The 15,472-nt window shown below is 43.1% G+C and overlaps 1 protein-coding gene across 5 annotated transcripts in view; it reads left to right on the forward strand.

Moving 5' to 3' along the window:
* Positions 1-15,472, forward strand: part of SATB2 (SATB homeobox 2) — a 132,042-nt gene that overhangs the window by 88,648 nt on the left and 27,922 nt on the right. For all 5 annotated transcript variants that reach the window (XM_052676391.1, XM_052676393.1, XM_052676392.1 and 2 more), the window contains 2 exons: positions 3,689-3,901; positions 8,670-8,825. In XM_052676391.1, the coding sequence (XP_052532351.1) occupies positions 3,689-3,901; positions 8,670-8,825 (369 nt within the window). The remainder of the gene's footprint in view (positions 1-3,688; positions 3,902-8,669; positions 8,826-15,472) is intronic.

Here is a 15,472-nt window from a genome sequence, read left to right on the forward strand (position 1 = left end):
GAAAAAAATGAGTTCACAAATGGATTTCATTGGATGAGTGCAGGGCAAACCCCCAAGATAGTGACTTTGCTGAATTGTTTTTGAAAGATTAGATTTCACTTCTTTGAAAAAAGAAAAAAAAAAAAGTCAAAATTGCTCCTACCTTAAATAGCTCCAAAGACTTTTTTATTTTGACTGGACATGCGCTCCTTTCTCCACTTCTGGCTATTTTTTTTTTTTTTAAGTCAATTAGGGATCCAGTGTGAAATTTAAAAAATAGCATCAGTTCCAAGCACAAACCAAAATGTGCCTGTGCAGAGTCTTTCTCTTGGGATGCTTGGATAGCACAGCTCAGCGGAGTCTGTGCAACTGTTCAACTTTTCATCCACTGCCTCTTCAGTAACTAGCTTAAAAATGATGCCCAGGAGTGGAAAAGCAAAGATTTTAATAAGCTACCTAACTTGAAATTCATCCTAAAAGCTGTGTTTGGTAAAGGAGACCTGTTTGGTTGCTTAAAATTATTATTAGACTTTCTAGTCCCTGAGTTTTTTAGGTTTGCAGAGTTGATTGCTTTGCAAACTGCCATATTATTTATTTATTTATTTTAACGTGAGATGTAAGTAAGTTGGAATGAGCTAATTTAGCCCATGGAATTTTATAACAAAAGTATGAGTGCTGTGGGTTCCCCCCCTCAGCCCCTCCAGCAGAAATACAATTTGCAGAAATGAAAACATTCTCTGGCTGGCTTTAGGCTTTTCTCAAAAATAGAAACAGTGGGGTTGTCTGGCTGGGCCAGTTTCCTCGCCACACACCTGGTGTATATCACTTTAAAAAATAAATTATGCCTCATTAAATTACAATTAAATGAAATCACAATCATTTGTTTTTCTGGAAGGAAGATGTTTTGCATATTGAAAGCCTAATTTGTTGCAGGTGACAAAAAGGCTGAACGGATTATTTAATATCACTTTATTTTTATATTGTTGCTCTCTGGTTAGTTTGTGTATACTTCAGTAGCTCAGAATTATATTATTGTAAACATTATTGCTCTCAAGACACTTAAATTTATTGTTCTACTCTACCGCTCAGCTATCTAACCACTGTTGTTTACCAGCACTGTTTATCTTTAGTTGCAGGAGGACAGGAGATTTTTCCCTCTAAGTTGGTTTTCTTGTTATCTGTCCTGCTGTCGACATGGCTCTGGAGCTGTCAAAGTGGCTTTGCCTACTATAATTGAGCCGCAGGCACTTGTTGCAGCCAGATTTCCTACCTGCAGGCTCGGAATGAGCACTGGGGCAGGGCCCAGTGACCACTAATGTGGTGTTCTAGGGTCTGGTGACTGAGATGTGTGCAATATTGCTACGTCTCTGCAAAGGACGAGATCTTTATAGAAACATGAGGCACAAACTCAAGTCAGAACCGTTGACTCTCTCCCACAATGTGCCATTTCTGATTGGAGCCCAGAGCTGGTGTCTCAGGCAGTAAGATACCTTGTCAGTGCCATGACTGAGCCACATGTACCTGTGCCCCTGATTTACATACGGAGTCGATGACTGCGAAAAGTAATTGCTGGCATGCTTTCACATATGCTCTCCATTTTTGAAATTGAACCATAAATTTAGCCAGGCTAAGATGGGAGGAGAAAAAGCGGTCTTAGAGTCAGCTCCAGAAGCTTTCAGGTGCCTTTTTTTCCACAACCCCATTACTTTTTGGAAGCTGACCCAAAGGGGAAACAAAAAAAAGTTACATATCCTTTAAGACCTAGAAAATTAAAAATTTGGAGAATCTGTGGAATTGATATTTGTTTACTGCCTTCGGAGAATTTTCCACTGACTTGAGGGGGAAATTATAATAGGGACATGCTGTATTGATCTTGGAATGCCTCAAGTCACAGGCTCAGCTTTCTGAAGCGTCCTGTTTCTGTTAATGTGCAGCGCGTCAGTCTGGCAAACTTTGGAATTCTTTTTACAGAAGATCCCTACTTTCCCTGAGGGGTGGTAAACTCTGAGAAGGAATCTGGGTGCGAGCTCGTGGCTTTGTCAGGGCTGCAGAGTGACAGAAGCAATGCCAGGGCCTGATGGTGCCGTGCAGGCCTGCTCCACCTGCCCGCCTCCCTGCAGCCTCCTGCTCCCATTCCTGGTCTGAGGGTCTCGCCGTGCCTTCAGGCCCAGACTGGGCCATCTGGGGTCTGCAGGGACTCTTGTTTTGTCATGTAGATTACGAGCTGAAAAGGTGAGCTGTGTCCAGCCTACCTACAGGTTACCTTTGGAGCTTGTTTCAAGCACTTCAGGCATCCATACTGCTGAAGCACAGCTTGTGCGTATGTCTTTTAACATGGATGTTCAGTAGCAGGTGACAGATAAAAGTAGATACAGGCACTTGTTTGCCTGTCTGTTTTGTCAGGAATTCTGTTCAGTAAGATCACTAAATAGCAACAGCGTTAGCATTTGCACATTACTCAACTGTATGACCGGGGTTTTAGCAAATCTTCGGGGGGGGGGGGGGGTGGGGGTGAGGGGGGAGACTCTGGTATGGAAGAAAATAGGCTGAACGTTACAGGGTTTTGACTGGGTGGCTGTTTTCCAGTAACGTTTTCCTTACAAGAAAGAAGTGCTGGTGAGGCAGCTTGCCTCAGTCACGACTGTGCAGTAGTGGTGCAAAACATTCATGTCAGCAGCTGTGGCTGAATCGCAGTGGGGCCCTGTGTCCCCTTTGTGGCTGAAGGCCGCAGCTCCCATGGTGGCCTGGGGCTTGTGGCACCGCTTCATTGTGCAGCAGCGTATGTGAGCACTTGGCTCAGGAGGGGACTTTATCGCTTCTGGGAGTGAAATGGCTTCTTGTGAAGTGGGGATGTGGTGGGTGCCTCTGGAGCGTGGGTGGAACGTGCTTTGCTCTAGCGGTTAGTGTAGGCCCCCCCAGGCCTGTATTTTGTGCCCTGACTTCCACATAAGCTGTGCTTGCAGTTATGCATTACTTTAATCTCATCATTAGACTTAAGCTTCATTTAATGCTATTTTCCTCTCTCTCTCCCTTTTTTTTTTTTTTTTTTTTTAATTTTCTGCTGGTTACCTCCTGGCAGAATGGTTTTTGTTAAAATTAGGTGAATATAGCGTTAATTTGTTGTTGCAGCAAGAAGCCCATGGTGTTTTAAAATAAGGCATAAAAGAATGGGTTAAATCCCTAGAGCTGTATTCTAAGGCTTTATTATTTACTGCATTTTCTCCTCTCAGAAACAAGGGTCCAAACCAAAATGAACGGACTATAACATCAAACCCAACCAAATGTTTTTCTTTATAAACCTCCTGCACTGTTTAAATGTCAAAACTAAATATACCAAACTTGGCAGATTTGTCAAAGATGAACAGGCCTGCCAAGCATTCCCAGCATCAAGACAGAGAGAGAGGGAGAGGGAGACATCTAACAGCTCCTAAAATATTTGCTGCAAGCACCTGGTGGTAACTGCAGTTTCTTCTACCCAGTGCACCTGCCTTCATATCCAGGATTTCTATGCTCACATGCTTATTTATATGCTTATTACAGTGCCAGAATAGGACAGTTGCAAAATAAACTCCAGTCCTCACAAGACAAGCACTTTCCTACAAAATAGCCCCTGTGGAAGAGGCTATGAGATTCTGATGTAGGCTCTCAGTTTTTCTAAACAAATTTAAAATACCACCATGTGACTGGACTTATAAATTTTTTTAACCAGGGCTTGTTGTCTGAGATCCTGCGTAAAGAAGAAGACCCCAGGACAGCTTCCCAGTCCCTCCTGGTAAACTTAAGGGCGATGCAGAATTTCCTCAACTTGCCAGACTCGGAACGGGATCGAATCTATCAGGATGAGAGAGAGAGAAGCATGAACCCTAATGTGAGCATGGTGTCTTCAGCAGCCAGCAGCCCAAGCTCCTCTAGAACTCCCCAGGTAAGATGTGATCCTTTGTTTGTTATGTGGTCCTGTGCTAATGTTAGTCCAGGGAAGGAGGTTTTCTCTGCCCTTCCCTTGTATGTTGCTTCCTTTGCTCAGGTGAGTTGTGGGAATCCTTTTATAAGTACTTGGAGAGGCTGTTAAGAGGTGTTTATTGAATTGAAACAAGACTTAGTGATGATTCTAGCTTTGATCAATGCCATAAATGCAAAAAGGAGTATTTGATTTTAGTACCTGAATGGTTGCTTGCAGGCTTTCCAGATAGAGTATTTTAGACTATGTTACAGAAAGATTATGTACATAACTTTTTGTCTTAGTGCTCTGTGATGTTCTACAGAACACAGGAAATTTCTGAGTCTGTGGAGAGATTCATATATGTTGCAGTCAAAAACATGCAGTGATTAGGAGCCAACAGTGAGTTAGAAATCAGTGCACTCTGCCTACGAAATGACAATCCTTTAGTTAGTTTACACTAGTAATTATTTGAAGTACAGAAAGTACAGATGGCACAGTGCTAGGGCAGGAGATGATGCTTTGAAGCTCTAAACCAGTAAACTTAACGAATCAGGTTTATTAACATTCTGTTCCTATCCACTTCTCTACTTAAGTTGTTCCTTTGTGCTAAGAATGAACATGGGAACTATGACAGGTACTACCCTGTCATAGTGTATCACCCTTCAGCCAGGCTTCTTGCTGTTCCAGGCATATACTCCAAAAGGGAAAAGGTGATTGCACAGAGACAGCAAATGTCTTGTCATGACATTTGTGTAACTTGAGTTTGAAATTTCTAATTGTGCAGATGTGACAGCTCGGGTCTAGCACTTCTCTTCATCTGTCATAAACAGGCCTTTGTAACCCTCCTGCTCGGGTACTTCCACAGCCATGCAGTCTGCAGAGTCTCTGAGTGCTCGCTCAGGCTGTGCATGTCTTAACCATGCTTATAGTATTACTGAGCAATTCTCATCCTGAATACTGGAGCTGCAGCTGCTAAAAATAAGAGTCTTGGAGCAGGGGGTTAAAGGCACGTAGATCGTCCTTAACGTGTGCTGATTTTGTAGAAACTGTTGAGCTCAGTTCATGTGTTTGGGTGGGCTCTACTGCTACACATGATGTAAAGAACTGCTTTCACTGAAAGCAAGCACATCTTGCCAAGCGGAATTGAATGCTGAATTTTTGTAATACGCAAAATTCATTGTTGCATAACTCATAACTGTTTTTAGTTATCTTTCTGTGAAAGCAAAATTCTGAAGAGAACTGTTTTAACATCTAAATAGTGTAAACTCTTTCTGCATTTATATTTTCATGAAAGAATTAGCTTACTACTGCTAATATTTAGTGCAGTAGATTTCATAACTTGAATAGAATAATAATAATTAAAAAAACAAACAAACAAACAAACAAAAAAAAAACAACAGAAAGAAATGGGTGAGTTAGATGCAGTCCGGTGAAAATAAAAATCAGCTCTCTGTCAGATCTGTCATTCTGTCTCTTTCCTCTGGCAAAATAATAAATCTTCCCCGTGTTCTAGTGACAGCTTTAAGTAAGGAAAATTTTGTTCTTCTTTTTAAGAGTGAAGCATCGTTAGAAAACCATACTCTAGAAATCTGTAGCAGCTCGCCCGTCCCTTATTTTCTTGAAGAATTTGGTAGAATATTGTGAGATTTTTTAATCACCAAAAGCAGTGCAGAAACCTTTCTGTACCCAGTGCTTGTCTTGTGCCCACTGGATAAAATTTCCCCAGTCCTCTGAGGGCCAGCACCAGTCAGCACAGGTGCTGTTTTGACAACTTGGACACCTCTGCAAATTAGGCTGCTTCCCAGCTCCTGGGCAGGCAGCTCGGCTACTGTGCTTCCCCATATGCCTGGTATTAGTCCCAATGAGACAAGTTCCTGTTCATATACCAGGCAGCCGTTCTGAAACATTGCCTCCCTAGGCAAATATGTTGTATACCCCAGATAATGGTGCTTTGGGGGATAGCAGTGCTAACCAGTGAGGAGGAACTATACTGGCCTTTCAAGAATTATGTTACAGTGCTGAAGAAGTTGATTTAATGTCATTTTGAAACATGGTTTCCATAGATACCAATCTCTTGAGGCAGTACTTCTGGAAATGATTTTTTTTAGCGTGCTGGATAGAGCATGGTTAAGCGATGGGACAGCCGTGGAGGTGGGCTCATGAGCACAAGGAGTCACCTAGCTTGACTCCGTCGCTCTGGAGCCCAAAGCCCCTCAGGGTATTCCCTGAGCACAGACAGATGCGATCTAGCACTGCTGTGTAGATGAGAGCAGCAGATCCATCTAGCAAGAGGATGCAAGTGCTTGGGGGAAGAGGTTCTGAGCTTTTAAAGGTTATTGCATACGTGTTGCCAACTCTCTTCTCTCTGTCGAAGACCAGCAGTAACTGCTGGGATTTCAGCACTCTAGCATTGTGATTACAAACCCTTTTCTTTTTTTCTTTTCTTTCTCTTTTTTTCACCATTTGCACTGAGACATTTCAGTAATGGCAAACTTCTTGCTAATATGAAGATGAATTTTGAATCCAGGCCTCTGGCTTTAAACACTTGCTTCTGATATTTCTGTTTGGCACCTGTCCTACCTATTCTGATGCTTAAATAAAAAAGAGCCCGGCTTTCAGGGTGCAGTGGGCAGGCTGGCTCCTGAGTTCTGGCTGTGGAGCTGGCAGTGCAGGAGATCTGTGCAGGACAAGATGTGTTTTGAAACTTTCCTTTATATGCTAATTTTGTTCTCAGAACCTCAGGCCTCACCTTCCAGGCCTTGGTGACTTCAGCTGCTGTGCTAATCAAAGGCTCCATTGCCTGGGAAGACTTTCTTTATACCCTTCACAGCGCTGCAGTGTCTTCAGTTAAGCTCCACTAAATGAATCCTGACAGATTTGGACAGTCCTCTTCCTTTCCCATGATGTCTTCGTTGCTTTCCTGTGTTCCTCACAACTGTCCTGTCTCTTGTCTATCCCTGAGGATTGAATTTTGGAGCTCGTTGTCCCTGTCAGTCCATCCATGGGGCTGTACCCACTCATGGTCAGGGCCTGTGGATGAGTTTGGCCTTGGCCTCCAGTGGTGCCAGAGCACCAGAGGCCCCGGTCTGCTACGGTTGTGCTCCTACTGCCCTAGTCTTAATGCGGAGATGCAGAAATCTCCAGCCCTTTCTCTATGGGTCCTGTTCTGAGAGTGCTGTTGTGTTGGAACAGCCAGGAAACAAGCCAAAGAGGCACAAAGCTGTAGGAAGCCCTTGCTGAGCAGGGTGCACACATTCAGTTGGCCACTGTGCCATGCAGCACTGTGCGAGTTGTGCACAGTGATCTCCTGATCCTCAGACTGGCTTCAGAAAGAGAGGAGATACAGGTTGATGAAGGCTTTATCTGCAAGCAGTAGGAAGAGTGATTAGGTTGTTGTCTTGATTGAATTTTGTCTCCGTTATTAATGTGGGCCTTGTAATAGAAAAAATGTTAGGCACAAGAAGATTTGGAGGAAAGCATAACGAAGTTCAGAAGGCTTGGTTTTGCCTAGTTAACCTTCTCATTAACAAAGAGGCATTTGGCCATGTCTACCTAGTTAAAAATTGATATTAGATGTAGCAGCCTTCAAATGTGGTACAATGGCAGGAGCTGGCTGAAAAGGCTTATGATTGGACCAGATGACTGAATATCACCAGGGTTTACGGGAAGTTTGAATCTATATGAAAATGTGAGCTTTGTGACTTAGCTTAGTTTGTTTCTTAAGACTTTCACATCTCAAGAGAAAATGGGGATTTTATGGGAGTAACCTATGTATTTCCTTAGAAAGATGTAGGATTTCAAGTATCAGCCCTGGCAGGTGAGATCTGAGCTCCAAGAGGCTGCTGGTGCTGTGAGCACTGCCTCCTGTCCCTCACCTGCCTCCACTGTCTGAGGGCAGCCAAGGCTGAGGAGCTTTAAAATAAAAATCTCATAGAAGCCTACAGCACTGTACTGATAGCAGCCTTGCAAGGGTAGTCCAGCCTGGAGAAGGTACTGGCAGCTCTCTTATTGTCCTTCATTTGTCACAGAAGCTGATGGGAAATCATTCAATTAAAAGGAGTGCAGTGGAATACACAAAATCTCAATATGAGTTTAGGAGAATGAGGGCAGCACATCAAAGGCATGCCAAAGCCCAGCTTTATGAAATGATTTTTTTTTTTTTTCATTTCCACTGATTTCCTAGGTGAAATTAGGTGACTGTCTGGCCAGCATAATGATGATAAGGCTGGGAAACCATACATACTCAAATGACATACGTATAGTTTTAATAAAGGATGAGAGAGACTTGAGGGAGTGCATTAAATTGAGTAATAATTTATTATTTAGAGACCTCTACCCATTTACTCATTTTTTCTGGGAGAATTGGCTCTTCCTCCAAGGTGTAGGCCACTTTTGAAGAGGGGGGAAGAAGGTAGAGGCTGGTGTCAGTGCCGTGGCAGCTAGCTGGCAGAGCAAACTTCAGCGGCTGCCTGCAGCCGAGCGCCCAGCTACCTATCGTGTTGTTGAGCTGCTCAATAAACATGCTGGGAGAGGGAGAGGGGGGAGTTGACAGGGCCTTGTATGTCCTATAGGAATGCACTGCAATTATTTCCAATCACAATTAACCTGATTAGAATAATGGACAGGAAGTGTCCCTCTGTAGCTAATGCAGTTTGGCATCAGCTGACTGAAATCCTTTGATAATTTCTGCACAGATGGCTGGGCTGAAAGCAGCACTTTTTTAATTATTATTTTCATGGTCTCTTGGTAGGCCAAAACCTCGACACCAACAACAGACCTCCCCATTAAGGCGGACGGCGCCAACGTCAACATCACAGCTGCCATTTATGACGAGATCCAACAGGAGATGAAAAGGGCCAAGGTATCTCAAGCTCTGTTTGCCAAGGTGGCTGCCAATAAAAGTCAGGTGAGTGGTAGAGGGGATTTCGTTCTTTTTGGGGTTTTGTTTTTAAAGCCAACTTTGGGGTTGGAGCTAGACCTATATTCTACTCCCACCAATAAAAATACATCTGTTCATACAATAATAATAACCTTCATCTCTGGGGAACCTGTCGTGTTTCTGGCATTTGCCTGCTTAAGTGGTTTCCTTTTTCCTTTTAAAATAGACTGAAAAAAGGACCGGCTAGCAGCTGAGCTTTCCTCCCCATTTTGTACAAACACACGTCTTTTCCCACTTGTAGCATAGAACTTACACATCTATTAGTAGGACAAGGACCTTCCAAAATGATGATGCCCTTCTTGTTTTGCAGGTAAAAATACTGTTTTCTTAAGTAATTAATGGAAGGAAGATGATGGGGAAACTGCATGTTAGGAAGGTGTTTCCTTTTTTTCCTCCTCACGTTGTATGTGCTGCATGCAGTATTGCCATGTGAACAATTCACATCAAATCCAATTATTTTTACAAAAAAGATGAGAGGGCACTGCAGTGTGTTCTCCTGGATTAATTTTCACCGTGGATGTAAAAAATACATGTGGGCTAACCTAGGCTGGAGTGAAATTCTTGAAGAGAATCCATTAATTTAAAAATTTCATCCAACTGTTTAAAAAAATATAATGTATCAGTATGAATTTTGTGGAAAGGAGGACGGCATTTTTTGTAGTAAGGACTGCAAGCAGATGATGGCTCCATGGTTCCAATGGGCTCCATTGGAACCGACTGTTCACTCTGTGTGAGAAGAGCTGCTTCTGATCCTGAATGAAATTACTCAGTTGTGCTAGGAGAGGGCATCAGTATGCATACAGGAATGCACCAATGCCTCTGCGTGGAAGGGTTAGAAATATCTAGGTGCATGTACTCTACTAAGTACATTTTTTCCCTCTGTGAAGGAAAGCAATATTGTAGTCATTAAAATAGATGTAAAATAAGAAGTTGAAAGGCATATAAACAAAGCGTCAAAGGCTATCAAAGCCCATGGGAGAGCCTTGTCCTTGTTACAGGTATTTGTGCCCACACATTTGGAGGTCTGATCCATTTTTTCCTTCCTTGTTTAATTGTTAATTTTCTTTGCCTTTTGCTTTATCTTGTCTAAGTACAGGGGTTACAGTCCACAAACCCTCAGCCCCCCAACAAAATCCCAGGCACAGTATGAAATACATGAAAGGAAAATACCATGGAACCCTCTTAAACTGTTAAATGCATAAAAATCTCATGTACCACATGGCAAAATATAATGAGAACTGGAGCTGTTAAACGAATAAAGCTGTTAAAAGCATAATGCCACTTGGCACAACTACTGTGCATTTAACGGTTTTCCACTGTGTAATAAATGACATATGTGGTAAACGTGCAGTAAATATAAAAACTGCACAATTGATTTTGCAAACGTGCCCCTTATTCTTTACTCCATGCAGATATCAAAGTTCCACCCAGAATCCGGACTGGACAGCTTTTAATAAGCAGCGTGTAGCACAAACTGAATGCCAGCTTCTCTGAAGTTTGGCTTGAAATTGCTTGTAAGCTTCCTGTCATTATACCCAGAGGCTTCTTGAAATAGAGAGGGACTGAACCACCCAACAGTAATTTGGGTGGCTCACTAGCTTCAGTGTGTGCCAGTTTCTCTGGCAGTGATGCACACTAGCACCAAAACAAAAATAAGCTTCATAGTCTTTCACGTGGAAAAAGAACAGGGCAGATTTTGGAAGCCAGATGCAAAAGGATAAGCACAGGATCCACACATGTTATCGTTTAAAGCAAAGTTACTGCCCATAAAGGTTTTGTTTCTTCAACAGAGGCAAATAAAGAAGCATTTCTCAGGCTGATGTTTCTTTTGTTTCACAGTCCTGCCGAAGCAATACTGGCTCCCTGGGATGACCCAGCATTTGCCATGCTGAGATGTCATAGCTCTCTGCTGGAGCATGAAAGTGGTTTGTGAGGGAACTGGAAGGCAGGAACAGAGAAGCTGCAGCCACAAAGCCTAGTGGTACACGGGTCCCCAGCTCCAAAACTCACCTGTGTGGCCCAGCCCTCGGTCTGACTGGGTGTGCCTGTGCTTTGCTGCAGCTGTCCATGTGCCTCCAGGACAGTGTAGTGCTGGAAGTAAGGATATGGCTTTTTATGTAGGGGAGGTGCCAGTGACATGGTGGAAAAGTCAGTGTCAGCTTACCTAAATACTAGCTGTGGGGCTTTCCCATTGCTTTGTACAGGTCTGCTGTGCCAGCTGCAGGCTCTCCTGATGACAGTGGTGCTGATTTCACCAGCTCAGTTACATGGTGGGCAGCGCGCACTGAAAAGTGTTCATATTTACAAAAGAAAGAGAGTTCGAAAGAGGGGGAAAAAAGAGCTAGTCTGAGGGTTTGCTTGGACTCTTCGCCAAGGTTTGTTCACTTGCTGTTCTCCACAGGCCTGGTTTGCATTGCACTGGCTTCCTCTATTATTCCCTCACCCCAGACAACTGAGAGGCTTCCAGTTTGCTAACAAGGCATGTGTTGTGTTGGGCGCTGCTTTTCTGTCAACAGCAATCCACGGTGCTGTGAGATCTTCACAGTTTTAGCAGCCAGTGAATCTCCGACAGGGCTGCTCTGACATTTTATATGTGGGGCTGTATGTCGTGTACCCAAGAGAGAATCCAGAGCCAATGGAAGCCTCATTTCATCTCCTGTCTTCATACAGGAAGAGCAGTACCCACTGAGAGCAGTTATTGCAAGTGGCATCATCTACTGGTAGACTTATCTGACTTCTAATTTAACAAGTAGCCATCTTTATTCTTAAGTCGTGGCAGATTATTGGTTCAACAGTGAAAGCAAAGAGCAGTTGATAGAAACTGAGGGTACAGATTGTGGACCTCACAAGTCAACATGCATGCAGTGTGCAGGACCATATGGAAATATCGAGGTAGTATGCAAGATTCTCCTTTTAGGGGCTCAAAATTCATAAGGGTCTCAAGCCATTCATTTTAGACATTGACTCATTTGTCAATGTCAAAATATTCTCATTAATATGTATTTTATTCCATGTGACATATCTAGATATTTTTTGTCTTATTTGAGAAGTGTTGTGCATCCCTTTATCCTCAGCAGGAGCTGAAGTGCACAGCACCCTTCAAACTCAGCCTCTAAAGCTGTCATCCCATTCCAGATGCCAGCTGTTAGTGAGGCACCCACTGGACAGCATGGTTCTCTGGGAATACTGCATGCTAGTGATCTTTGTCCCTTAACTGACTAAATCTGGGACCTGTAGTATCACATTGACAGTGTTTCTGAACGCTGGATTTGGCCTTTTATCTGTACTTCAGAATCTCCTGGTTATATTTAAATCACATGGAGTTACCTGCGTGCCATTTTGGAGAGATTCGGGTGGCCAGTGTGCCTCTAGAATGGGGCAGTGGGACAGGCAACAACTTTGACTTTGGATTGCTGCAAGTTTGAACCAACTGTCAGGACAGTTCTGACAGACCTCTGGTTTCTGTGTCCAGTTCTGCAGCTTGTCTATGGGTCAAGTTTGGGGAAAACCATTTCCCCGTCATCTTGTGTCAGTGCTTCCACAACACTATGCAGCAAGGTCACCCCTCTGACCTCAACTAGTGGGGTCCTAGGTGAAGCTGTGCTGTGTAAAGCAAGGTTAGGAATATAGATCTGTTCATAATAAATAGTCACTTTTGTTTTGATAACAAACAGTGGGAATATCTGACTGGAGCCCTTGCTGAGAGAGGGTAAAGATTGTATGAACGTGAGAGGCTGAACTTCCTACAGCTCTCCCAGGGCAGGAGTCTGTCTGTAATCAACCTGGGCTGTGGAGGAATGGTGTTGCAGATGGAAGGATCTGACCTCCAGCATCACTAGTTCAGTAGAAACAGAAAGCCAACACCAGCAACTGAAATTCTTCCCCAAGGGACTAGATTTGTTTTAGTTATACCACAGTAAAGTAAGAGAGAACTCTTTGAGCAGCTTTTGAAAAAAAAAATGTTAAGCTGGCAAAGTTCAGTCTCCAGTTCTTATCTTTGCCTCATTTAAAAATAAACGAATCAAAAATAAATTCAAATGTTGGGGACAGAAAAGTTGAGGTCCTTCAAGTTAAGAGATATGTGGGGCTGGGGACAGAAATACTTTTTCTGTCATTCCTTCTCTTTTTCCTGACTTTTCCTTGTGAGATCCCAGGCACCAGTCTTGGAGCCCCCACAGTAAGAGCACACACTGTATGGCTCCCAGCCTCTCGGCCACCACCATTACACTGTTCTTGCTCTGAGCAGAAGGCACAAGTACTGTGAGAGATGAGCAGTCACCCTCTGAGGCAGGTTTTATCCTTTACTGTCTGTCCCTCCCAACTTATATGCCCTTTTTCAGTATGATGGAATGCCTTTCCTCCTCCTTTTAGCTTAGAATAGGTATTTCCTGTGCCCTTGAACTATTTAGCTTCCAGTGACAATGAACGACAACTAGAAAAAGACAACTGGTTGTGAAGGTGCATGTAGTTTATGCATATAAGCATTTCTTCCTGCTACAGCACCTCAGTGCCTTTATGATGCTTGTGTGTCTGTACAGCTAGGGCTTATCTGTTGTATTGATAGTTTAATGCACTTGTTACATATGCAGGAAGTACAGAAAGACATTTCTCTCCATGACTGAACTTAAAATTTCTCTTAAGTGTATTTGGGTATCCACTACAGCTTCTACAACAGCACCTTTCTCAGCCTCTGGGCAAAGCATGGTCACTTGTGGAGCTGGAACTTTGCTCAGGAAGCCATTGACAGACTTGGGAGCTGCTGGCAGGCTGCTTGCCTTAGCTATGAGCCTGCACTACCTCTCGAGTGCAAAGAGAAGCCTGTCTGAATTTGGCACACTGGAAGTACTTTTGGCGAACAGCATCCTTCCCTCTGAGCCCAAGAGGTGTAAGCAGATTTGGCATTCCCATGGGTCCAAGATGTCAGGGTTCGTGTACTTCATTTTATTTTTTTTTTTTTGTATTATTTCTTGTTTTATGAGACTAAGGAGAAACGAGGCCTAATGGAAGTGCTTTGTATTTTTCCTTAAATTTTTGTAGGATGAAAAGTACCGCATGATACAGAAAATTCACGCTATCGAGTGACTAACCTTGAACTGTACCAAAATGCTCCCAGTAAGGCTTCTCAGGTTTAGTCCCCCTCCCCCCAGCCCTCATCAAGAATTCATTGAAGCCATGACAGAACTCTCCATTACAGTTAGTCTTTTATCCATTTCAGCTTTCTTGATTAGGTTATCTTGAATCATTAGGGGGTTTATTTATTTTAATAGACACTTATTGGATTCATGGAAAGAGAGTTTGGCGACTAAGGAACAAGAGCTGAATATTATCTGCTCATTTCACACTGCAGAGTCCCAAACTGAGCAGAGGGAAGAGGCTGAGAAAGTTTGACCAGAGGACTCCCTGTGATCCTGTGTAGAAAGGGAACTTTCTCTGGATAATGCATCATTTCTTTTCTAATCTTTCAAGACTAATGTTGATCATTGCTGCTTTTTTTCCTTTTGTCACATATGTTGACATTTTCTGCACTGATGATGCGGGTGAGGAAATGGCCTTTTACATTTATTTTTGAGATTTATTCCTGAATCACTCTTACTAAAAACACTTCATTTGCCTGCTCATACTTTCATGGGAGACCCTAGAAAATGTCAGTAGAGAAAACCAACTATATCATTATTTAGTAATTTCAATTTGAAGGCAGGGAAGCACGAGATTCGTTTAGTTAGCTTTATCTAGGCTGGAGGTTTCTCACAGTCCAGCACAGTCCAGGGAGATGGGCTGCTTGTGAATGAGCCCCATGGATGCACAGCTACTTCCTTCTTCCATGGCTCTGAGTAAAGATGCTGCTAGAAGCGTGAGTACTGGCCTGTAACCCCAACTAACTTGTTCTCAACTTTTCCCATGTACTTGTACTTCAATCAGAAATTTGGTCCTTGATTGACCATAGGTTGATGACCATCTGCAGTATGCTTGTGCATACGTTCTTTGAGTGCTGGAAAACCTGATCTCGTTGTAGCCTGGTAACTCTGAGTGCCACAGCAACCTGCCCTGCTCTCGGATAAGACTAGCAAAAGTGAAAGGGTCAGGCTGTAATAAAATGGCTCAGGATAAATAAGAAGAGAATATGGCTTGTGACTGTTGCACCACATAACTGTCCCTCAAGGGGGGTTTGGTGTGCCAGGGCTAATGCCTTGATGTAGTAAGCACGCTGTTTCTTTAACAGCATAAAAGCACAATGGGAATGGATGGCTTCCTGCAGATATTTGTTGATGTTTGCTTAGCTATGTGGAAATGTATTTGATTTTGAGACAGAGAGAGAGGTCAAAAATAGGAAATTAATGTGATATTATTTGTTTTATCAAATAAAATGCTTAGAAGATGTTTATCTTGTCTCACAAGAGCAACAGAAATAAAGGCTGACACTTCTCTGCAGCTCTCCTTAGTGAGCTGATTTGGGCTGCGTTCTCGATGCCTCTACAAGTTTTGGGGTGAAACGAAGGAAGTTCTGAGTAGAATTCCTTGTAACCACAAGCACTGGGTGTGCCTGACTATAGAGCCAAAAGCATCTTTAATTGTGCTGTTTTTCCTCCTCTTATTTTTAATGGAAGACACTCCCA

The sequence above is a fragment of the Tympanuchus pallidicinctus genome, unplaced genomic scaffold (assembly GCF_026119805.1).
Source record: "Tympanuchus pallidicinctus isolate F22 unplaced genomic scaffold, pur_lepc_1.0 scaffold15, whole genome shotgun sequence".
Lineage (NCBI taxonomy): Eukaryota > Metazoa > Chordata > Aves > Galliformes > Phasianidae > Tympanuchus > Tympanuchus pallidicinctus.